Below are 26667 nucleotides of genomic sequence, written 5' to 3' on the forward strand. Positions count from 1 at the left end.
TTTTGAAGTGCACCGTTTTTAATATATTTAATATTGTTAAAAACAAATGTTATGATGTATTTAATAATGACTGAAATAGACATGATCTCTGAAAATGAGTGAGTTTTTCTCATCATCTGATAGACCACCCCTATGGCAGCTAAAATAGACTTTTAAAAGCAAAGCAATGAGGTTGGAAGCCTATTTATGTAACTTTGAGTAGGATAATGGTAGATTAGCTTCTCCAGAGAGAGATTAAAATATATAACTCCTACTCTAGGAAATGACCATCACTCTGAATTGATGCTGTGATTGTGGGATTTATTATGTTTAAGTCTCAGTAATTTTTCAAATGCTGGCCGGGTGCGGTGGCTCATGCCTGTAATCCCAGCATTTTGGGATGCCAAGGTGGGCGATCACCTGAGATCAGGAGTTTGAGACCAGCATGGCCAACATGGTGAAACCCCGTCTCTACTAAAAGTACAAAAGTTAGCCTGGCGTGGTAGTGGGCACCTGTAATCCCAGCCACTCGGGAAGCTCAGGCAGGAGAATCTCTTGAACCTGGGAGGTGGAGGTTGCAGTGAGCTGAGATTGCGCCACTGCACTCCAGCCTGGGCGAGAGAGCAAGACTCCTTCTCAAAAAAAAAAAAAAAATTTTTTTTTTTCAAATGCTATTATTTTTAAGTGCCTAGTGGTCTTCAGTTTCCCATTAGAAATACCAAGCTACATAATAAATTTGCTCATTTTATGGTGCCATTTCACGACTAGAAATTTTAATTTCTTCTAGATACTTTAATATGCTTATTATAGCACTTGTGACTACACTAATGCAAATTATATTTTAATGGAGAGTTGTTTTATTTAATGTTTCTTTTTTAATTAAATTAAAATGATGATTCTTTACCAGGCTTTAGCCATGGGTTGGCAGTTGATTTGAAAATTCAGTCAAATAGTCCCTTTTTTTGTCTCTTTTATTTTTTGTTAGCATATACAGTAGACTACTAGCAATATTTAGAACTATAGTCCCAATATTAAACAATGAGTTGGGGATAAATATATTTAGTTTTGGTTAAACTAGTCTCCATTTTTTTGTAATGAAAGGCCTGGATTTCATTTCTAGGGTTTTCTCCACAATACCTACTGCTCCAATATTTTTCCTTCACTGTCAAGTTTAAATTGTACCTTCTGACATCATGTGTCTTGGCACCTTTAAGGTGTGCCAGTTCACCTACTGGCAGCAAAACAGAAAGAAAATGATAATTTGAAAAATGTCCACTATTTCTAATAATAATAGTTAAGATTTTTTGGTCATTTGCAATATGGCAAACAACAAAATAAATGCATTTTGTATAATAACATGTTTAATCTTTGCAGCAATTCTATGAAGGAGGTAAAGTTAGAGTAGCTAGTCTACCGACGAGAAAACTGAGTCTTAGGTGGGGTAGCTTACCTAATATCACATGCCTACGTAACAGTCCACCAAAAATAGTTTCTGTTCTTAAATCCGGGAACTTAACACTTACAAACCATTAAGGCACGTGTAAGCAAAGATGGAGTAGGTGAGAGATTAGTAATGCATGCATGCACACACATGCACACTTTTAACCTATAATTCAAGGGATTTATGTCTTAAAATTTGTTAATCTGTAATAAATATGTTTATGTTTGTATTACTTCTGGGGCAGCCTGTCTTACTTAAGTAACGTATTCATAATTATACTTTCGTGTGTGTGTGTGTGGAGAGAGGGAGTATAGCTTTCATTAGTTCCTTGGAGGGAACCACGGCTCCCCAAAACAGAATCTGTTTTATCATATTTCTTCTCCATTCCATGAACATCGACTACATATATTAGATGAGAGATTTGAGTAGAATAATCTTTAACTATTGTACTTTCAAGCTTTATTCTTTTCTACTTCTTACATTTTAAATCATACTGTAAAACACCACTTTTCAAATTATGTCATGTTTTCATGTAAAATTACAAGCATTTCACAAAGCCATGTTTAATCTTTTCTGTAGGTGGAGAAAAATTAAAACATTAGATAAATAGGCAGGAAAATGTTTTAATTAATTTAGCCAGGTCATATGTATTAACTTGCAATTCTTCAAAGAGTTGATAATTGAGCAGAATAATATGGAAATTCAAACTAAAATTTCATCCTCTCACAAAATAAATGCTACATATACTTGTCCTGCAAACCTTGACCCTGAACACTCTTCTTTCAAGAGCAAATTATTCAATACATGACTAAAACAGTCAATATACATTCTCAGTGCATCAGGACAAAAATAGACTTCTCACTTGTCCTCAAATGATTTTTCCACCCTTTCACATCTGTTTACAAGCCAAAGGTTCAGGGAATTCAGTGTCTTAAAAATCACATGTGACAATATGTATTTGGTCCTGCTTTCTTCACACTCTCTTTTAGTAGAAGAAAATGTATTTTTTGTAAAGTTGTGCCCTCTGCTGGTGAACATTTCCAGACAATGTACAAGATAAATTTATATTTAGGATTCTCTTTTCTTTATATAGTTAATTAGACCTTTAAAAGGGATTATGTACATATATATATTCCCATAGAACTCATGTAACTTTTTTAGCTACACATTGAACAAAACAATTTCTGCAAGTGAAAGATTTAAAACTCACTAAGATCTTGTATTCATATTTTTTATCTTTCTCTTCCAGGAGCTAGAAAATATCATCAGTCAGATGATGCATGTTGCAGAATACCTTGAGTGGGATGTCACTGAACTTAATCCAGTAGGTATATGAATGATTTCACTATTGGCTAAATTCTGGAAGGCTTCTTTTTCTTTCTTTCTTTCTTTCTTTCTTTCTTTCTTTCTTTCTTTCTTTCTTTCTTTCTTTCTTTCTTTCTTATCTTTCATCTTCCTTCCTTCCTTCCTTCCTTCCTTCCTTCCTTCCTTCCTTCCTTCTTTTTTTTATTTTCTTTCTTTTTCTTTTTTTTCTCTTGTCTGGGACCCTGATATATTCCTGTCATTTCATTTTGTCTTTTGATAACTAAGCTACTATTTCTAATCAGAAGTCAAAGTGGATTCTGAATAAGATAACAAGGTATATGTGGAGTTCTGAAGCTGTTAACAGTAACTTGCTTTCTTCCTCGTGGAAGTTATTTTGAATGGTGGTCTTACGTACATGTGGATAAGCAGAAGGTCCTGATAGACACTGCCAAGGCCATGCCATGCCATAAAAGAAGATGGTAGTTTTCCATGCACAGTGCATTGTGTTACCTTGTATATATGTTATATACTGCTTTCAACTCTCTATGGTAGATACACTATTTTGTTTTTCATTTTGCAGAGGAGTAAATTGAGACCCAAATATGTTAAAATTACTTGCCCAAAGCTCTTCAGCTAGTCAGGAATGTTTAATTAAATTGTTTAGAGAAAGAGTATCTAAAAATGCTTATAAGATCATAGAATTCTTATTTTGAATAAACATCAAAATTTCAACATTATTCAAATACATATTAAAATATACTTGACTTGAAACCATAACTTTGGCCACAGAAAATATTTTCGGGAAAGTTGATAAGAGATATTGAGTTTATATTATTTTTAAAACCTTTAGCAAAGTGTATATGAATAAAGCAAATGCAAATAAATTTTATTTAAATGATTTTACATTTTATGCAAATTCAAGAAGTGTATATTTAACCTCTGTTCACATCTATGCAGTAAACAACAGGATAATGGCATGAGTATATGCTGCAAGAACTCTGATAGCATTTTCCTGTCTTACTGGGATTAGGATTTTTCCAGTTTTAAATCAACTATTGGGAAATGCATACGCTGTGCTTATAGTGAGTGGCAGATGTCATTAACAGGTTGCCGTTTGTATGTGGAATGATAAAGTAGATGGTAACATGTATTTAATTTATTGTTTGACTCACCTTAATATTTTCACTGAAAGCCAGGAATTTCTGATTATTTCTGTTGCCCTTTTAATCGACAACAGCTTTCTCCTCTCCTACTCACCTTTCTACCTGTGCAGATTAGTCATCTGTCAATCAAGCCAGCTTGTTACTACATGGAGAGTGGGAGGGGGATTTGTTTTTCCATTCAGGTTTCTATACAGCGGGCACTACCACTTCTCAACAAAAGCATTTTTGGTGTGTGTGTGGGTGGGGTGGGGGGTGTTTGTAGATTTGAGAAAAAGGAGATCAGGATGCTAGGAGGAAGGGGAAAGCTGGTGGCTGAGTAGTCTTTCTACAACAAATACCTAGTGTATTTGTCAGATTATTGACTGGAGAATACAAGTAATAAACTATAGCATTATTTGACATGTGTGTTACTGATAAGTCTGCTACTATTCCAGGGAGCTGAAATGGTACAAAGTTTTACATTATGTGTGCTGTCATGGGAACTGCCTCGTTATCTTGCCTAAGGCTTCAGTAGTACTCATTGTAAACAAATGTACACATCAGCAGGCTTCTCATAGGCTTGCATATATAAATAAAGAGAAATGGGCCGGGCTTGGTGGCTCAAGCCTGTAATCCGAGCACTTCGGGAGGCCGAGGCAGGTGGATCATGAGGTCAGGAGATTGAGACCATCCTGGCTAACATGGTGAAACCCTGTCTCTACTAAAAATACACACACACAAAAATTAGCCGGGCGTAGTGGCGGGCGCCTGTAGTCCCAGCTACTCGGGAGGCTGAGGCAGGAGAATGACGTGAACCCGGGAGGTGGAGCTTGCAGCGAGCCGAGATTGCGCCACTGCACTCCAGCCTGGGCAACAGAGTGAGACTCCATCTCAAAAAAAAAAAAAAAAAAAAGACAGAGAGCGAGATAAATGAACATTTGAGGTTGATTATAGTAGTAGGGAAGACTGGAGTGTCCCTAGAAGTTTTTATCAAATTAACTCAGGCTCTACACTCAGTTCAATCTTATTTTTTTATGAGGCCCATGGGATTTGAGACGCGGTCAGAGGATGGCTTTAACATGAGATTTATTAGGTACAAAAAGGAAAGCATCACCCATCTGAAACAAATGTCATTGTTTTATTTCTCTTATGATTGATACATTTCTTCTAATTCATCAGCAAGCTCTTGAGAGGCAGGGGGAGAAAAATAATCTAATTTTCAAATACAATACTTTCTGAGTGAAGACACCAAGCACAAGAGTGTCTAGGCAGACAATACTTCTACCAACAAATCAAATATTTCATGCATTGCATCTTTTCCAATCTCTGTTCCAATGCTCTCTGCATTTCTCTTTTTTTCCAAATTGATTAACATTTTTGTATTATATAAAGACAGTGAGTTCCTTTCTTCATTAGAATTCTAACCATGTTTGCCATCTTGATGCCATTAGATGGGAAGTACTTTGCTTTCCCAGCAACCAAGGGTAATATATTTGGAACTTATATATAATTTCCATTAATAATAACACAAACAACACCATATGACACTGACTCTATATGCCAGGGGCTCATCTGCTTATAATACATTAGCTTATTTAATCCTCACAACAGCCCTTCTAGGTGAGTACTGATATTGCCACCATACCACAGAGAGGTAAATGTATTGCAAACAAACACTGCAGAGAACATTTTAAGACATTACGTGCAAGTCATCTTTAGAAACGAAGTTTAATTAAACTTGATTTGATCCTTTAACTTCTTGACTCTATTAAATTCTGATAGGCAATTAAAAGCAACTAAATTCCCTCGCCCCTTACTACTTAGCAAAGAATTATATGAGCTCTTTGCCATGGAGTTAATTTGTTCAGACATTTTCTGGCATATATATGAATCTAAAAAATAATCTGGAGAAAGTAATTAAAGACCACTTTCATACTTATTAAAGATTCTTCTTGTTTTAGCTATGCTGTTCATTGGAAAAATATTGAAAAGTTAAGCACTTATTTCTAAAAAGTGATCAGTGTAAGTGGCTAGGTTTAGAAATGCTAACAAAGTCACTACTTCATCAGTAATAGAATTAATGTTGTACTGAGTTACCAAGACAGTTATCCCAACTCTCCACTTATTTGTTAGTCACAATTTCATATGTTGTAGCCTATGAAATTTATTTTATTGATTGACCACAAATTTTCCCTTATCTCCTCTACTCCAGATCCTTCATGAAATGATGGAAGAAATTGACTATGATCATGATGGAACCGTGTCTCTGCAGGAATGGATTCAAGGAGGAATGACAACGATTCCACTTCTTGTGCTCCTGGGCTTAGAAAATGTAAGCATTTCCACAGAGAAGGGTGGCCTGGTGGTGAGTCAGTGAGGCTCTCTATTACACATTTTGATTACAGATTGATCTGACCATTTTCTACCATTAAGCATGCAGTGAGTGCCTGGAACTTTTAATAAGTATGCCATGGTGCAATTTGACAGTAACTCCCTGTGTAGTTACTTGCCACATATATATTGATTCACTTTAGGTATTACTTTAGGATTAAAAATATATTCTCTCTCTTTTGTCTTCCTCTATTTAAAGTGCAGTGTAATGTTTTTAAGTTACTGACTTCCTCATATTATCTAAAGCAAGAGACTCTCCAATATTATTGTATTTTGCAGTTCTTGTGGTGCTTCATTATTTCAATGTTCCTCCTACCTATAAAGGTAATCTATTTTATTGAAAACTGATACTTGGAGGAGGCAGTTAAATATCTCCAGTGGTTTAAAGATTAGGGGTGCAAAAAGTCATTGCGGTTTCTGCCATTAATGGCAGAAACCGCAATGGCTTTTTGCACCAACCTATGTAAACATAAGTTTTTCTTGTATCAGCAGCAGCCAGGTTCTCATTCTATGCCTGTCAAAAGTTTTCTTGGAGTAGTTCCTCTAGTTGCAATTAAATACCATTGTGAAGGAATAAAATAAATCAACCTAAGATGAGAATGTAATATAATAATGGCTTTGAAAGCAAATCTTGCTGACCCAGACTTGAAGCAGATTTCAGTTATTTTTATTCTAAAAATCTGCTGAAATCTATAGTGGATGCCAGATTTTTTAATTCAGCATTAATAGTTAATGCAATAATTAGATATACTATGTATAGAATAACATGTCTACTTAATTTCAAAGAACATCAGGGGTGGAAAGAACAATGAAATTGTAATATTTAGAGTTTTAAGGTGGAAGACCATAGTATTCACCACTTTGCTGCCAAACCCAAAATTTTTCATACTTCTTATTACCAGCTAAAATATTTTTACAGATTCAAGACTGTATCATAATTATTCAAGACACCAAATTTTTAAAAGTCATTTCTCATGATATCTTACTGTCTGTGTTTCTGAAACATATGAGTGTATATAAAAATATGTTGACACATATGGGTTTAAGAATATATAAATGGGCTTTAGGAACATACAAATGAGCTGAGGGTTAAGGAATATGTATAAGCTTAGGAATAAATAATGGGATTCAAGAGATTACCATTTGTTTTCTTTTTTACCTGGGTCTTCAAATTTCTTCTAAACTCAGTTGAAGCTTACCTTTCATGAGGCCCATGGGATCTGAGACATGGTCAGAGGATGGAAAACAATAAAATACTAATAAGTGACATATGGAAAATTACCCTTAAACTAATTTATTTAAACAAAATATAATATATATATTATTGTTAATAGGTATATAGTTCTACACTTAAAACTTTTGTGAAATAGTGTTTCCTTGTACCTGAAGTTCTTATACTATACATAACTGAGTATTTTTTTTATAATACCATGATATTTGTCTCTATATTATCAATATTTATTTAACTGTTCATGTACCTTCTGACAAAAAGCATTATGTAAATCAGACTACTGGGAGAAAACAAAAGAAAAATTGACAAAATGTTGACATTTTAAGGTTTAATGTATACTTTATCCTGAACAATTGTTGTCAGATAACTTTGGTCAGGAAATTCCAATAATAATGGTTCCCTAGAAGGACATTTTATGTTTGTAAAGCTAAAATTTGTATATTCTAAGCATTTATGGAAATTCTAGGATGAGAGAAGGAGGGAAGATGCAGGAATGAGCAAGTAAATCATCTGGTAGTCGAGGATGGGATAGAAAAGTGCAGAAAGGGACAGTCAGTTGCCTGTATTTTAAATGTCACAAGAGATTTTTTGAAATGATGATGTTTTTCTTTGGAAACTACTGCTGATACATTATTTATCATTTAATTTATAAATGTAGATATTTGTGAAGTTATAAAAATTATCACAGGTAATAGAGTCCACAAATCTATACGATTGAACTCAAAGTATTTTAAACCAATATAATACCTCATTAGTTTCTAGTGTAGTATTATTTCAATTGTAAGGCAATTCTATGCATTTAATGTGCGTTCTATTAATCATACATAATTTACTTTCTAATAGTATTTGTAAACTTATTTTTTTATGTTTTTAGTAAAAAGGGAGTGTCTGGAGTTAAATAAGATAAGTCTAAGGTTTTATGGTAGCAATCAGAGCTGTGTTCCAGAGTTGTGTTTCCCAGTGATGGCCGCTAGATGGCAGAGGCACATTATTTAACCTTAAGAGACCGCCTTAAATCTGAGATTAGATTCAGCCCCCCACCCCATCTCTGTAAAGAACAACTTTAAAAGAAGAAATTTCCCTTTTCTTTCATTTTTGTGAAAAAAATAAGCCACCTACATTTTAAGCTGTCTTTTAATAAAATGTATAAGCCATAGAATCACGTGTAATGATCACAAAATACAGCATCTATTTGTTAGAGCTGTTGAATTCTAAGGCATGGTAATTGTTTTAAAAAGCGGGAATGACACCAAGACAACTGAGTGATGAGAGCCTTTTTTAGTAACTGAGATTTACTTCCTTTCTGTAGGCAGTTAATGTGTTACATTATTACCTGTAGAGAATTTGATCCATGAATCTATCCCCTCACCTTTGCTTATTTAATTGAAAAATCTAGATAATGCAGTTTGAAGTTGGCCATTTATTGTGAAGCTTGTCTTGTTAGGTTGTCCTTACATTATTGTCTATTGTCAATTATGAGCTCGGGGAGTAGGTTCTAATTGATAGTGCACGTAAAATACCACAGTGTATTTGAAAGTGACTGTGGTGTCCTAGCCAAATTACACAGAAAAGGAAGTAGTCCTGGGAGAGTAATCTTCACTTCTAATGTAAGGCACAACAGTTACAATTTCAATGCAATATATTTTTCTCTGCCAACAGCAGTTTAAAAACTAGTCTATTTTAAAGAATATCTGTTTCGGTACAAAAATCAGAAATGGAGTTGATGGGGACCAGATTCTATACCAAATAGTAGAGAGTAAGAGCCATTTCTTTTCTCTTAGAAGAGGCTCTACAAACTTTACAAAATACAAGATGAGTGGGTCAGAAATGGTATAGAGTGTTAGTGTCTCTTACATTTGAAGGAAAATTGAGAATTTGGATGGCTTTGTGATTCTGATTACCACAATAAAAATTTATACCTGAGACTTATTCATTCTTCCTTCAGAATTCACCTCATTGGAGAATTGTTTTTTAAAAAAATCCCATGTAATTAAAACACTTTCTTTGTTGAATAACTTTATATAGAGGTAAACTCTGTTCCAGTGATTGGAAACTCTCCGCGGAGGGAGAGATATTAAGTAATTTTGGCTATGGGGCCATAAGGTCTCTGCCATAACTGCTAAACTCTGCTGTTCCAGCACAAATGCAATCACAGAAATTATGTAAATGAACCAGAAAAGCTATGTTTTAATAAAACTGTATGTGCAAAAACAGGTTGCTGGCCAGGTTTGACCCAGTGCCATAGTTTGCCAACCGCTCATCTATTCTATCACCTATTTCTCAGATTAAAAAAGAAAAAGTTTTAATTTATTTTAATTCATTCGGAAGAAAGGAATCTAGCACCTTTTACTTGGCACAATCAGACAACCACAGCAAGACATGAAGACTAATAGAAAGCATAGGAGCAGTGAATGTCATCAAATTGATCAAATAACAGACACTAGCTCTGTTATTAACTAACTAGGTCATTTTTATGCCAGGCAGTTGCTCTCTCTGGAAAAATGAGAAGTTAGTCAAGAAGAGAAGTTAGTGTTTCCTAATACTCTTTCAGTTCGGACATTCCTTTTCCTGCATGAACAAGATAATAATGCTTCAATTTCTGAAATCTCTAATTTTGGATCGTCGTTTAATTTTTTCAAGGAAAATTCCTGAATTTACATTATAGGGAAAAGAGAAATGTACATTTAAGCAGTAGACTAGCTTGAAATAGCGATACCTTACCTTAACTTGTTATTGTGGATTTTTGTACCCAAATCTAGCCTGCATGGTTTCTGGATGGTTTATATTTTGGTCTCACTATATGTGTGCAAAAAACCCTGGTCTTCAATTCTTATAGGTCATTTAAACTTTGCCTTTGATTGAGATTGTTTAAGACACAGTTTTTGCTTGGCTCTCAATAAAGTAACATGCCATGTGTTCTCTGATGAAATTCCTGAGTGATGGAGAATAGAAGACAATGTATTATATTTTGGGAGCTGATGTTCAGCACATCAATTTTTAAAAGTTTTTAATTTGGTTAAGAGTTTTTGTTCTGTCTATACTTTGCTCAATGTAGAAAGCAGTTACAAAACTAGATGAATGCAAAAATTCTTGAGATTCCAGATTGTGTCATTTAAGAAAAATGACTACGTGGTGTAACCTGCTGTTGATTTTCCATTTGAGCCTCAGGAATGGCAGGTGACCTTACAATGTGTGGTCTGGAGATGAAGAGTTGATGACAGCTCCACTCAGAATTTTAAAACTTTTCTCTGCATTCTCTTTGCCCAGGCCTAATAGAGCTCATCTTTTTGTCTAAAAGAGAAGTTCCAGCCGGGCGCGGTGGCTCACGCCTGTAATCCCAGCACTTTGGGAGGCCGAGGCGGGCGGATCACGAGGTCAGGAGATCGAGACCATCCTGGCTAACACAGTGAAACCCCGTCTCTACTAAAAATACAAAAAATTAGCTGGGCGCGGTGGCGGGAGCGGAGGCTGAGGCAGGAGAATGGCACGAACCCGGGAGGGGGAGCTTGCTCCAGCCTGGGCGAAAGAGCGAGACTCGTCTCAAAAAAAAAAAAAAAAAAAAAGTTTCTTTCACATTGTGATAATTTTTTTTGGACACCTTGGACAAAAAGTAAGGTAATTTGATGTTCTTTGTTATTTAATGAGTTGGAAGTAATTATTTGTAACATTAGCTCTTCTCTCTCTCTCTCTATATATATATATGTTAAGTCAGTTGAAACATAGGTGTGGGGAGAGAAGCATGTGGGTTAGGACATCAGTGAAATTTCTCCTTGAGGTCTTCTGAAAAAAAATTATAGCAGCCCTTGTTCACTTGAACATTTTATGTGATCTTGGAACTATTTATGGAAAAACTAAAGCTTTAGAATCACTAGGATAATGATTTTTATTTATGGAAAAACTAAAACTTTAGAATCACTAGGATAATAGGTTTTAAAAGTTCTGAAGAGCAATTATTTCCTTTGAAACATCCATTTGCCTTCTAGGCAACTAAGAGTTGGGGGAAAATGTAAAGTTCCTTCTCAGCATGGAGTAGCCTAGGATTCATTAAACATTTCTCTGTCATAAACACAGACCTGAACAGCTTCATTACAATACACAATGTTATGTCTGGTGATGAAAAAAGAGCAATTTTAATGAAATAAAGTGAAATTTTAGGTATCTTTCTCAATTCTTTTGGCTGAAAATTGGGATGTTACACAACGCAACCCAATGAGGGTAATAATATTTGCTGTTTATATAACACCCGTCTTCTGAGAAACCAAATTAACTTCACAGGTATTGTATAATGAAACCTCACACCACGGCCTGGAAAAGGGAAGTGGGTACTTTCCTTTCATTAGAGAGGAAAACAGGAAGAAAGGTGAAATGGCTTATTCACATTTTCATAGTAGGCTAGGAATCAAGCCTTTCTGGATGCCCTGCTTATTTTTGTTTTATAAAAAATAAATTACCTTTTTTGACAAAAAATATATATTTGCAATGGAAGTACTAATAGGATTGTGCTCTACTGGCTGATAGAATATGAGGGACAGATTCTTCCCCTCCCCCATTAAGTTTACAATCTAAGTAAGATAAACAAGACAAGACATGAAAATATAGAGTTGGAGTATAATTTGCACTGCTGAGAAGTAATTGGCTCCTGGTTTCAATTTCTTCTCTTAAAGAAGTCACATACATATTTCATCCCTTGCATATTTTGGCAATGTATCCAGCTAAGAGCTATAAAGCCATTTAATTTGTTTTTTGGTAAAGCATTTTATGCCTGGATAATGGATTTGTACATCAGTTGCAGCCTGTAACATGGCTAAGTGTTCTGATTGACAGAACACCCACGTTCAGACTTGTTTATTTTTTGATAAGGAAAATGCCAGCTAACTTACTCCATATGTGCTCTTCAAAGGATGAAGCTTATTCACATGTAATGTACAATCATTTAAAAATAAAATGACAAGAATTACAAGAACAGTAATACATACAAAAATTAGATTTTTGTCCTTTTTATTTAAAAATGTTTTTAAGTACTTAGCTACTACTTTTAATTTTTAAAATATTAAGTTTTTTAAAAATTTACAACCCCATATTTAACCTTTCCACATAAGGATGTTTAAATATTATTTGAGGGGATATAAATTTTAAAATATAGACAGTTTTGAAAATAGAGCAAAGTTAAATATATAAAGTAGTCTATTCACGTGATAAAGCTACTAGAAATCTATGACTCACCCAAACCAAAACAGGAGATTCAGAAATTAATACGAAGCCTATTTCTTCGGTTTTGAAAGAAAATTGAAACACCTGTGTTTTCTGAAATTTTCTGTATGACACCTGCGTAGCTGTAGCTGTTGAGACTTTGTTAGCCCCGTGTCAGAAAGGTAAATCTGAGCAATGTCAAGAATTGTAAAGGGTCCAGAATTTACCCTATTGGAAGTTAACGTGTTAGCTTGCCACAGTTTTATGGATGATGACAGAGGACACGAGACTCCTGAGTCAGAGACAGGGGACTTTGTTATTCACAACAAAGAAAGCAACAGGAGCTTCACGTTTGAGTTCACCTTGCCTCCAAAGTCTCATGGGAACGACAGAGTGGGACCCAACTGATGGTTGTGCACAGCATCAAGTTTTGGAAACCCTGACTTGGGAAAACTAAATGAATTATAATGTGTAGGAAACAAACCCATTTAACCTTTGCCTACAAGGGAATGATTACTTTTATTGTATTGTAAGTAGAGTAAGCAAACTGGCCCTCTCCTCAGGAGGGAGACATGTCTCTATTGTCCGAGGCTAGGCTGTTTGTTACTGAGACATCTTTGAAAAGATAGTCTTAAGAAGAAAAAAAAAAGAAAGAAAGAAAAGAAAGGACAGTGCTTCTGTTTGCAAAACATGAAGAAATTCAAGAGACCCACCGAGAATTATCACCCAGGAAGCATTTCATTAATGTTTCATGTTATGATGCAAATTTGACATTTCTGGTTCTAATGTAAGAATTAGTTACTATAGATTTTCTCTAGTATTACAAATCTGGTGGTTTATCCCTTGACTGGGAATAGGAAAGGTAGTTAGGAGCATTATTATTAATATTTTGTTATCAAGAGAAACAAGATGATCTGAATATATTTATATTGTCTCACTACTACAGGAGTAATGTTAATGCCCAAGCACTTAAAAGATGCTCAGAAATTATTAGGTGAATGTGTTCCAAGAAATATGACAACTTGGCTAACCTGAAAAGTTGTGGCAAATAATGTTTTCAATAGAATACCAATAAATGTTAATATGTTTGATATAATTTGGTGATTAGACTATAAAAAGTACATGTTAATGGAGAAAATGATGGTAGCAAAAGTAATAATATATAATAATTTCATTTAATATCTTGACCTTCTTGTAAGGAGTTCAAGAAATTCCTAAGCATCATATTATTTCATTTTATTTTAATCTTGAACAATGCAGCTGTGATTAAACACCTACAGGAGTAGCTATTATGATATAGAGAGTTTTACTGAGAAGAGAAAAAAAATAAAGTGTTTTGCTAAAGTGGGAATTAATTTAAACCCAAGGTTGTATTGTGGCAAATAACCGTAGTGATTGTTATAAATATAAATATTAATACAGTTTTAATATTTTTACCATCTTTCTGTGAGATTTAAACTACTTATATTTTATAAGGGGGGTAAACAAAATGGTATCATAATTAAATCCTTTAAAAAGTTTATCTTTTAAAATATACTATTTGTGGCATACTCAATATATTAATATAAATTGGAATATAGTATAAGGACTCCTCGAATGAAGCCCTAGAATGTCACCAATAACTAACCTTTTAGTATTGGTTTTCCATTCCATCCCATTCTCTGCCACCTTACATGACCTGATCACCATCATGAATTTTGTGTATTACTACCAGTAAGCAAGGGTTAATGATGTCTTTGCAAGTTTTTGTTTATCAGGCTGTTCCACTGAAGGGTGTTTTCTCTTTCTCTTCATTTATTTATTTGTTTATGGAATTGTGCTAAGGATAAAGTATTTAAAGGAGAGGCAATCACGTCCCTGGTCCATTTGGCAGGTCATGATGATGGCTTGGGGTACGCTGTTGAGCTGTTAATATTAGACAAGACTTTGTGGGTTGCTATAGCATCGGTGATTTGTTAGCAGTATCTCATTTCACTGGAGCACATGTGTTTTTCTAAAGGCTCTGCGGTGATCTTGGAGAAAGTAAGGGATGAAATAACAGATTGTCTTCAGATGCTTCAGTCCAGCTCTGAATTTTATTGGCACTTACGTCTTTCACTGTTTATTTCATTAAGTGAAATCTGTTTCTCTTACGTCCCATGCAGAACGTGAAGGATGATGGACAGCACGTGTGGCGACTGAAGCACTTTAACAAACCTGCCTATTGCAACCTTTGCTTGAACATGCTGATTGGCGTGGGGAAGCAGGGCCTCTGCTGTTCCTGTGAGTACCTTTCCTCTGCCTGGACATCATCTCCTCAAGTGAGGAAAGGTCGATTTCATGGAATAGTCTTATTTGTAGATGGAGACCTAAAATTTGATCTGGACTGTCTCTGTACATGTAATTTATATTTTCCTGTAGTGTGTTTTTGAATGTTTAGGTTACTCTAATTTCTTCTATTTTGGAAAAACCTACCCTTGGAAAAAAATGAAGGACATTTTCCAAGTCTTCAGCAATTTTCTTTCCACTGTAGTTTAATTTATTCATGTTTCCCATTTCTTCAGGGATTATTTTGAATATTTCCACTAGTTTTTCATACTTACATCTTATTCATATTCGTCCCCCCCTCCCCACATGTTAGTCACTTTATTCACATGAACATCTTATAATGAGTTGATTCCTTTGGGTATTTTGTTTAAGTTACATTAATTGATTAAAAATAGATTTGCATTAAAATTAAGAAATCGCAAGATATACGAACTAATTTTACACCTCAAGCCTATTATTTTTAATGCTAACAGAAAGAAAGTCTTCATATATGGTTAATAGATATTGGAATGCAAAGCATTGATGATTAATGAGTTGTGGCCATTTAAAAAATTTCAGTTCACCCATCTTTGCAGTTTTCATTTTATTCTGTTAACTCAGGTCTGCCAATTAGAATGTTCTTATAGTGTATATAACAGTTAGTTTATAAAATCACCTAAGTAATTTTAAATCTACAGCATATCTACCTGAGAAAATTTTACAATCCACAATAGTCCTGATAAAGAGGAGTAGATATTATACCCACTTCATTTAAGTTCTCCATTAATCCATCAATTTATCTCTCCCCAACCTTTTCGGCTTGTGCAAAATTACTGAAACTGTCAAGTTCATTAGACACATTCCATTGTTGTGCCTTTAATTAAATCTAATTTCTTACCTGGCTTCCATACCATCCATGGTTTATAGGTTTTTTGTTTATTTGTTTGTCGTTAGCTAGCAGCTTCTTTGGTAATATGTTTGAGAAGTTCCTTTCTCTCAGCTGTATTATATGAAATTTAATACCATGTTTTAGTGCCACATATGCATATGATTTCTGAACTATTTACAAATTTTAATAAAGTTATCTGAAATTTGCCATGTGTAACATAGTCTCTGACAGCTACGTTTGAAAGTTAGTTACATGTTAGTTACACTAGAACATTCTCCATATACAAAGGAAGTACTTTGTTTTTAAAGTTCTATTATTTTTAAGAAAAGGAATTTTTGTAGTAGAGTCTGTTAATAAGAACACATAAAACAAAATGATAGGTCTCAAATAAGATGAGTGATATTATATGAGGAATGAGAATTTTGCTCATAAGATTTTACTGATTAGTGTGGTGAATGTGATACTCAATATTATTTTTAATATGGAGGAGAAGAGAAAGCATGTTTTCTCCCTCATGTTGTCAAAGAAAATCACAGATATGAATATTTTGGAAGAGTTTTACTATATAAATATTATGTGGATTTAGTGTTTTTCATTTTAATTTGAGGCAGTGGTTAGTTTTTTGTTTTTGTTTTTATCGAGGAGGCTATATGGTTATTTCTAAGTATTGTGTTACATATTTATGCATTTAGAACCCTTAATCTGGAACCAACATTTTGTTAAAAGAACACATGTAATTGACCCTAAATCATATTCAGACTCAAACCATAAAGAATTTGAAGGTGCCAAAAATGTATGTCTTGGTTTTCTGACTCATGTTATATGTATACATAGATACATATATTTGCTTATGTGTATGTATACATTTGCATAGTAACATAAATTTTTGCATATGTATACAATATGCTGCCCAGCAAAGGCTGTTGCTTTTGGACAAACGATGCCATGATAGCAAGTGAAGGATGACCTTTTACCAAAGGCCTGGCATGTATGATGAAATCTATTCTCTGGAAATAGACTAATCAGCCGTTTAAGATTTAGGTAAGAGACAAAATAGCATAAACACATGGGCTTTTATTCCCGTACCCACCAGCTGCTCTCATGCCTATACTTTGTAAAATATAGATCTCTGCCTTCTAGCAAATGACACCAAGCCATTTGGCAGTCATCAATTTGTCTTTAATATTTTTGTCATCTGGGAATTATTGTGAAAAATTTGAGTGAGGACTGATTTAATTAAGCATTTCCTGCTATGCCATGATAGAGGAGCCTTGGTTTTTCACATGCATAATATTTCCTGTACTAATTGGCCTTTTATATTCCATGGTAAAAACAGTCGACTTGGACTTCTCCTTGATGTGCCTGATTGGATTGATTAGGGAGCAGTGGATATGAAATGAGGTTCTGTTAATATCATTCTTTCTCTATAAAATTACAACCAGGACCAGGATTAGATCTGAATTTGTGTACCTGTTTCCCTTCAGTTTGCAAGTACACAGTCCATGAGCGCTGTGTGGCTCGAGCACCTCCCTCTTGCATCAAGACCTATGTGAAGTCCAAAAGGAACACTGATGTAAGTTTGTGTGCATGCTTGCTTTCTGAAGGTGGCCATTATGTGGTGTGTCTTCTTATCACAATGATGTCATTCTGTTCTAGGTCATGCACCATTACTGGGTTGAAGGTAACTGCCCAACCAAGTGTGATAAGTGCCACAAAACTGTTAAATGTTACCAGGGCCTGACAGGACTGCATTGTGTTTGGTGTCAGATCACAGTGAGTAACAATTGGAAAACAAATCCCAGCATTCACCCACACTGAAGACTGTGTATATCATACTCTCTGAAAGTCCTACCCTAGAAGGGCTTCCTGAATCTCAGTGTAAGCATAAAACCATGGAAACTTCTTATTTCAGCTTGTTTGCAAAGAGATAGGCTCAGGGTCAGATTTGTCCCCATAGAGTCCAGAATTTTAGAGCTGGTGACAATCTTAAGAGATGATACCATGGTATGGTTTTTAAACTGTGTTCCATGGAGTGCTAGAGGTTCCCAGGAAGGTAATCAGAGGCCATGGCTAGGAGTAAGCAATGAGAATAGGATATTGTTTGGGTATAACTCAGCTCTCCCTTTACTCCACAACCCTCTTTAATAAGGATTTTCTGGTTTGCTTATTGTAAATTTATTTTAGTCATAAAACCTATGGGCTTAAAACGGTTAGAAAAATGAACAATGAGCTTCAATGATTTAAGTATATAGCGAAGACTCTAAGACCAAAAAAAGTTAAGCAAATTGTCCTTGACCACGTGACTAGATAGAAGTGCAAGTAGGCCGTGTTTTATTTACGACTTGATGCATCTAAAAATTCATCTTACCCTTCTTCCAACATATTGTTGCCTTCCTGTTTCAGTTAAATCATACATTGGGGTATAAGAGAGACTGATGTAAATGCTAGTCTTGATGGTGTTCACAATTAAGTAAGAAGAGATAAATTGGTCTTTTCTGGGACACTGGAATTTCACCTGGTTTGAATGACTGTCAAATCTAGCTTGAAAAAATTTTTGGAATGAATGCACTTGTTAGATGGTACTTCTACAGTTATATGTGTAATTTCTGGAAGTTAATTAGAATCACACATTTTCAATAGTAGCTATTTTTGATAATGTAGTACAAAATATTTATGGGGCTGAAGTTTTGTTTTCCAGCATAGAGTGAGTATTCGTGTTACAGGACTAAAGTTTTTACTTTTGTCAGAATAAAACAGTAGGAGGCACTGAATCAGTTAAGCAAATAACTGTCTCTACTGTGCCCCCAAGTGCCCCACCCTCAACCCAGGGCTTAAACAATTCTCTTAAATGCTCTCTCTTTCTCTCTCTCTCTCACACACACACATGCAAACACACACACACACATGCACACTCATACAGAATGATGAGAAAAACAACTGACTTACTTTTCAAAAATACAATTAAGTACTTGCCTTTAAATGAACACATTTTCTGCAATCATTTTCAGCTATTGGTTAAATTATGTTTACATTTGAAATTTTCTCAATTATGAAAGATAGTTTTTTAAAAGTGTTTTGTTAGTATAATAAAATGTCTAACGATGATTCAAATTTTACACATGAATTACTCAAACATTGAATTCTCAGTTTTAAGAAGATCATAACTACTTCATTTTTAAAAACATTCATGTACATTTTTTAAAATCAGGGTTTTTTTTTTGCTAAGCATTTACAAAAATACGTAGTTTTTGTTTCAGACCTTGTAGGGGGCTTTCTCTTATTTTTTTCATATAGTGAATATTTCACTGGTTATATCTTAACTTTAACATAAGCTGAGATGAGAGAATATTAGAAATAATTTCTTCTTTGTATCTCCAATTTTTTCCTATTCTTCATAAATTACAAACATATTGTCTTAGGTTTATTATTCATATTTTCTTTTTTATTTCTTAAAAAAATCAATATTTTTAAGTGTGTATTCAGTTTGAACCCTCTAAAAACATGCATTGCTGCATTTTCTAATGGAAAAGCTTTCAAAGCTGTTAGAATTTTCTGTATTGGAATCCTCTCATTCTTTCTCTATTTAATCTCCATGAAGTCTGTCTTCTACCCTTTCTAGTCATGGGAACCACTGTCCTCAAAGTTACCATTGCTAGTGATCTCTTATTGGTACACAAAGCATCTTAAAATTCTTCCTTTCCTTGTTTTATATTCCATTTTGTTTTTCTCATTCTCTTCCTTTTTGTTTTAATAGTTCTTTTTATCTGGTACTCCAGAATCCACACCTAGCCCTACCACTCACAAGTTATGCATTTTTCTTTGGTCTTGATCCTGATCCTAGCCTTACAAGAAAAGAGGCACTTTCTTTTACAGGAAAAAGGATATCACTTTTCAATAAACTGTACTTTTAAAAATCTAAATATTGTATGTCCCAAATCAGGTAAGACAATATACCCTTCATATTTTGTTCCTACACTAAATACCATTGAATAGCTGAATGTGATTTTGTTTTGTCATTATGGCAAAGCACAACATAAACAGCAAGTGTCTTAAATCCCCAAGTTCAAAATTACTAATAAATCAATCAATTAATCAATCTCAAAGTTCTATTCAGGAAACAAGTCTAACCAGGAATCTCTGATGGAGTTAAGGCAGAGTCAGAAAGAAAAAAAAAAAAAAAAGCTACCGTCTTACTAAGCTCTCTCAGGTCCTGAGACTTCTAGCCATCCTCAGCCTTATTTTCTATAAACCATGAGCTCCAGGGGTCTTACAGGTATTAAGTTCATAAAACACAACTTGTGCAAATTTTTGAAAAGTTATCATATATCCAGGAGACTATATCAGCTTCTCAAAAGTCACTTCAGCCTCTACCCAGTTCTGGATTTTTAATTTTAAGCAATTTTAGGGACGCATTTACTTAATTATTGATTTTGTGCCTTGGCTAAACAGGATATATTCACCTCAGAACATTTATGTATTTAGTAGTATTTATAGTTTTCTATTGAGCCATTGCATGAAAATTTCAGCATAAAATTGATCTGCTCTTGACTGATGAGTATCTACTACTACTGCTTGCCTTTAAACAACTGAATGTACTTTCTTTTGCTCTTACACTTTCCAGAAAGTACTATGAACATAACAAAGAGCTTGCAGAAGTTATGGGAGTAATGGGATATGGCACTGCCAGTGCTGGCTTCAGAAAGGCCTATCTGAATGGGTTCCATGAAGAATATATTGTGGAGAGGAACAGAAAGAATGAAGCTTGGCTTTCTTTCAGGGTTTGTCCAAAAGCCATTACTTCCTTTTATATATGACTTTTGGAAATAACTTGACTGTTGTAAGTCAGACCAACCAGATTCTTAAGATCATCTCCTCACTTACTAGTTGTGCCATCTTGGGCCATTTATGTAACCAGTTCAGACAAATCTCCTAATGTGTCAAATGGAGTTAATGATATCTAAGTTATTAGATTATTATGAGGATTAAAGGGGCAAAAAATCTGTGTAGATATGTTTAGGACAAGACCTCATACATATTAAGTGCTTAGTAAGTAACAATTATATTTGTGGGTATTATGAAATACATTTGGGTGCACATAACCAATCCCTGGTTTCCAGAGGGCACTCCATGAAGAACACTTATGTCATTTCTCTCTCACCTGTAGAAGGATGGCTAGTTGCCCGGTCTGAGTCAGAACAGCACCTGCATGCACTCAAAAAAACATCCAGAATCCTGTGGTCCTGAATCTCACTAAATCCTAAGCCCAACTGACTGATTTTCATTCCCAAAGACTATTACTACAACTCTCATTCTATCAGACCTGGTACTGTCATGCTTCCAGTCATTGGAAAAAAAAGTTAGAAATCAACTTTTTTACTCTTGTCTTTTACCTTTATCTCATGTACACAACCTGTCACTGAGTCTTGTCGTTTCCTACTTAAAATATCTCTCTCAGATTTAAGGTTTTGTCTCCACATTTGCAGCCCTAGTGCAAGCTCTTAGCACCTCTTGACTAGATTAGAGTCAAAATCTCTTGGCTCATCTCCCTAACAGAAGGTACTTTTCCTATAATGCAGGCTGCACACCACCTCCAGAAAGATCTTCTGAAAATACTAGTTTGTTATATGCCTTCTTTAGCAATCTATAATAGTTCTGTGATAATAAATGCAGCCCTCGACACCCCTTGCATCAAGTTGGTTTTTAGTTCTTTAGAAATCAGAATCAAACCTAAACATAACTGTATATAATATTCCTCTTCTACACACACCCTCTGCCATAGCTGTGTATTTCTGTTGACAGTCCCTTGGGGAGGCCATGTTTCCCTCATGCCTACTATTTTGTTCATCCCCTTCCCTTGAATGCACCTATCTTAAATTCTAATCATACCTTAGGAAACAAGTTAGGTTACCTGTCTTCCTTGAAATTTTTCTTGACACCAATATATCTTGATTCTGAATAGTTTCTGTACTTATATTCCACATCCAAAGGAAAAACTCAAATGCTCTCCATTGGTTTCACACCACAGGCTAACATTGTTTGCACTGTTAACTATAGTCCACTCCTGTTGTTTGTTCATGTCACACATTTTTTCCTAATCACCTGAAGTTTTTGACAAAGTACTGAGTGTAGAAAAGTCTTCTGTAAGATCACTTTAATCTCTGATATGCTATTCTTACAGTAGAATATTAAATTTCAAACATATGTCCTATTTAAGTTTTGTTTTATAATATCATCCTGTAATACTCAAATCTCCATCAGATATGCAAGTAAACTTAAATGAATACTTAAGAATCCATTTTCAAACCCATTTTTGAGTTCATACTTGTGGTTTCTTGATTTACTAGTTGGCCATCTTGAAGATATAAAGTTAGGCTCTTAGAATGAAATTTTCTGTTCATTTGTAAATCTAGCCACTTCAAAATTAAAAATAAGAAAAGCTTAGGAAAGGTCAGTGGAAAACTGCCTTCTGATATTTAGGCAACCAGTGGCTGTGTTTTATATTTCAAACCTCTGTGACAGGCAAAATACTTACCTCAGTTCTCTTTTCTGTCTTGATTACTAACATCCTTAATATCCCACTGCTTATACCTGTTCATTTCTTCTGAAAGTGCTTTTTCTTGACCTTCTTTGTGTAACATGTTGTGAATCATTGCTGGTCAAGGTAAGCTCTCACTGGTCAGGCAGGACTCACCAGGATGGGAAGTTGAGGCATTTTATTTAGGCTTGAAAAAAGAACACCTATTTCATAGAAATGAATTACTAACTTTTGCTATGATATAGAGACAATAGTATTTATTAAGATACTAAATTCCTAACAATGTTTAAAGGTTTCCAATGCCATGGAAACATTTCTGCTTCAGTAAATGCCAGTCTTAGGAAGCACCCCAAAGTGCAAAATATTAGGGGCCAGTGTAATGGGTAAACCAATAAATATATGCCTCCAAATCAGGCCTTCAAATTTTTCTTTAGAAGAATGGCTTATCTCTCTTCTTATTTTCCTCTAAATTCCTATGAACACTTATTTTCTATTTTTCCTCCTTTTGACTTCTCAGATTCCATTTTCTTCTCTGACCAGCACAGCCACTCTTCTCAACTCCACCCGTAGAACTATATGCCGGCACACATGCACACAGACATGCACACACTTTCTTTTTCTTTCTATCTTGAGACAGCTTTTTCTAATAAACATAGATCTGGCTCTAAATTAGGTGCTACTGGAAGTTGTCATAAACTCTGAAATTATTTCCAAGTGTTTAATCCACTTCCAGGAAAAGCTGGTTGCTATTATATGATTTTCCTACATATGGCACTGAATCCCTTAACATGAATGGGAATTTCTGGGTGTATGTTTAAAAATGAGCTAAGGATTTCTATGCCTTAGCTTGAAAAAAATACAAAGATAACGGAACAAAAATGTGTTTTTAAATTTTAAATAGTAAACAGTTCATTTTCTCTGGTGCGCTATTGGTTATTTTACCCAAGAGGCAGCATCTTCAATGCTCTAGTTTATTTCTGTTCTTGATGAGGACCTCGGTGTTTAGGATTTTGCTGATTTGGTTATAGGTTATCTTTAAAACAATTGTCAGCCTTCAGCATCTTATTTACACTGAGAAGGACTCAGCTGTGTCTTTTTCTTATATTCTTGTCCACAAAATATGATGACAAGTTTAAGCAACTGTTTATTGTTGATAATATTCACTTATTTAATTTTTTTATTTTTAATTTTATGGGTACTTAGTAGGCATATACATTTATGAGGCACATGAGATGTTTTGATACAGGCATGCAATGTGAAATAAACACATCATGGAGAATGGGGTATCCATCCTTTCAAGCATTTATCCTTTGAGTTACAAACAATCCAATTACCCTCTTTAAGTTGTTTTAACATGTACAATTAAATTATTACTGACCGTAGTCACCCTGTTGTGCTATCACATAGTAAGTCTTATTCATTCTTTCAAACTATAAAAAGCTTTTCATTGACGGAAAATGTGCATACAGAAAGGCATTTATATCCAAAGGGCAGAGCCCAATGAATTTTCCCCACGTGAATATTCTGTAAGCAGTACCTGATCAGGAAACAAAATATTACCAGTATCTTAAAGAAAAAAATTTGTAGCTTTTGAATTCTATTGTATAATTTTGTTGATTTTTTGCTTTTTAAAATAGACTTTATGATTTGGAGCAATTTTAAGTTCACAGCAAAAATGATATTCACTTTTACACTTTATAGGTGGTCCTGAAAATGATACGGATTTTTCACATTGGCTTTCACATTGTATATTTTTTCCTCAAATATATCTCCAAGAAATATGATGCATAAACTAAACCTGTCATACAAATTTGATTCATGACTTTTAAAATGATCCGTACTCCTAACATGATGCCCTCGGTTTTAACACTGTTGGCTACAAACAACATCATAATGTCTTAATACAAGCATAAGGTATTCCTGCATGTTATCAAATACAGACTTCTTGGTTAGGAGAATTTTCTTGCATTGTGTGACTCTGTTTAACAGATGATAGTATGGTTACTAAACTTATAGATCCCACTATGTCTGGGGGAGTGCCTTACGACTACCTAGACACAACTCAGGGATCTGGACCACAGTGGCAATCAAACTGGGAAATCCCATACTAGCTTTATTTGGCTCTGCAAAGGCCAGAATTTCATGGGATCAATTGTCAGTACCTATGCTCTGAAACTCCCAAATCCCAATATAGAGTTGCCCCTTCACACACACTCTGGTAAGCTCATCTATTGCATGATTCTATCTGAGTCTTCGATTCTTTCCTTCCATCTGGGAAACTAGCCTAAATGCCCCCAAACTATCATTAAATTAATTTTATTTTTGCCATCCTTTCTTACATCAGTAACCCTCAAATAACTATACAGAGAGCTTAGTCGTCCTTTACCATATCAGTTACAAATTGTTGGAAACACATGGATGGAGGCGTGGAGGAGGCTGAGGCCTCTGACTGCATCTGTAGTCAGTGTTGGCATAAGACTCAGTATGTCCTGCCCCTGTGGCCTTCAGAGTCACGTGTTTAGCTTTACACTGTAATCGAGAGTAATATTTCAACACTTTCTTGCTGTAAACACAAATAGATTTTTATCTTGGATCTGTTTTTTGTAGAGGGTTCTTAGAGTCTGTTTTCTCAGTTTTAAGGAAGTTGCCCAAGATTAAAAAGCCAAAGCTCTTTCTGTGTGGCATCCATAGTGCAGCATAGTCTTAAGATCCATAATCTCTCTTTGGTTTTAGTGCAGTTTTCATAGTACTGGGTTTATTAGTTTCCTAGGGCTGCTGTAACAAAATGTCATATAATAGGTGCCTAAAACAACAAGAATGTATTCACTCATAGCTCTGGAGGCTAGAATTCCAAATGTCAGCAGGTCATTCTCCCTCTGAAGGCTTTCTGGAAGAATCCTTTTCTGCTTCTTCCTAGCTTCTGGTGGTTGCCAGCAATCCCTGGAATTCTTTGTCTTGTAGTGCATCACTCAGATCTCGACCTATGTTATCAGATGGACTTCTCTCTGTGCCATTGTCTCTCTGTCCAGATTCCCCTCTTCTTATAAGGACAGCAGTCATTGGATTAGGGTCCAACTAAACCAACATCTTAACTTAAATACATCTAGAAAGACCCTATTTCCAATTAAGTTCACATTCAAAGGTCCCAGAAGTTAGGACTTCAGCATATCTTTCGGGGGAAATTGATCCATCCCAACACTTGCTAATCTGTTAACTCTAAATCCAAACATCCATGGCCATGGCACATTCTAAGAAAGTTAGTTACTAGGTCCAATAAATTAATAATACATTTTAAACCAGTCACTAATTTTATTTTGAGGAAACTATACATTTTAATTTGCTCTGAGTATGAGTTTATTTAGTTCTATTGTGCATTCAGCTGCTTCTCTATCTTCAACACTTCTTGCCTCTTGACAAAGACCAGTAGTGCCTAATACGATTAAATCACTTTTTTATAGAGAAGTTTATATGCCTCTGAGAAGCAGAGCTGCTAATTATGGATGAACATGTAAAGATGCTTTTATTTCATGTAATGTAACCTAATGGGCATTAATTATAGTACAAGTCACCTTAACTCCAATGCAGGGAGTTAGCATGACAACAGTGTTAGATTCTAGGACCGCAGAAATACCTCTTTGATACTGTTCTATTACTAAAAATAAATCAACACTCATTAGACTCCTATGCTTAGTTGATAATTAACTGCTCACAAAGGTATGTATATTGTGGAAATTAATGCAGCCAAGGCTTAAATGAGGTAGCTTTTGATTCAAAATGGAAAAATAATGTGGCTCTTTTTTGTTTTGAACATGACATGTTATCTTATTGAAATGTATATTTTTTTCTAAAGTATGAAGAGTTCATATCAAATTAATGCATAGTTCAGGAGGGAGAAATCTCTAGATGCCCTCAAGCAAGCATTATTTTACCAAATCTGTGTAATTCTTTAAAAAACTACCATCTCAGTTTTAAAACATCATTTTTTAAAACACCATGTTATAACACCTTAATGTAAACTTATGAGCAGGTTAATAAAAATATTCATTTCGGCTCATACATATTAAAAAATAAATAAGACATTGTATGATTATATACTAACTTAACGTTGAGCTGATAAATACAATATACAGATAAATTTTTATAATCATAATCATCTTCTTTTATTTATATCCTGCTCCTACTGAGATGAATCTCTGGTTACATTTACATATTGAATTACAAAGTTAAAACTAATGATGGGATCAATTATGCCCCATACTGAGCTGTGCACTTTGGAAT

At 34.7% G+C, this 26667-nt stretch overlaps 1 protein-coding gene across 13 annotated transcripts in view; it reads left to right on the forward strand.

The window, feature by feature from the left end:
* Positions 1 to 26667, forward strand: part of DGKB (diacylglycerol kinase beta) — a 755291-nt gene that overhangs the window by 203478 nt on the left and 525146 nt on the right. For all 13 annotated transcript variants that reach the window (XM_032760162.1, XM_032760169.1, XM_032760230.1 and 10 more), the window contains 5 exons: positions 2670 to 2744; positions 6080 to 6199; positions 14824 to 14941; positions 17339 to 17427; positions 17511 to 17627. In XM_032760162.1, coding sequence (XP_032616053.1) covers positions 2670 to 2744; positions 6080 to 6199; positions 14824 to 14941; positions 17339 to 17427; positions 17511 to 17627 — 519 coding nt within the window. The remainder of the gene's footprint in view (positions 1 to 2669; positions 2745 to 6079; positions 6200 to 14823; positions 14942 to 17338; positions 17428 to 17510; positions 17628 to 26667) is intronic.

The sequence above is a fragment of the Hylobates moloch genome, unplaced genomic scaffold (assembly GCF_009828535.3).
Source record: "Hylobates moloch isolate HMO894 unplaced genomic scaffold, HMol_V3 SCAFFOLD_1, whole genome shotgun sequence".
Taxonomy (NCBI): Eukaryota; Metazoa; Chordata; class Mammalia; order Primates; family Hylobatidae; genus Hylobates; species Hylobates moloch.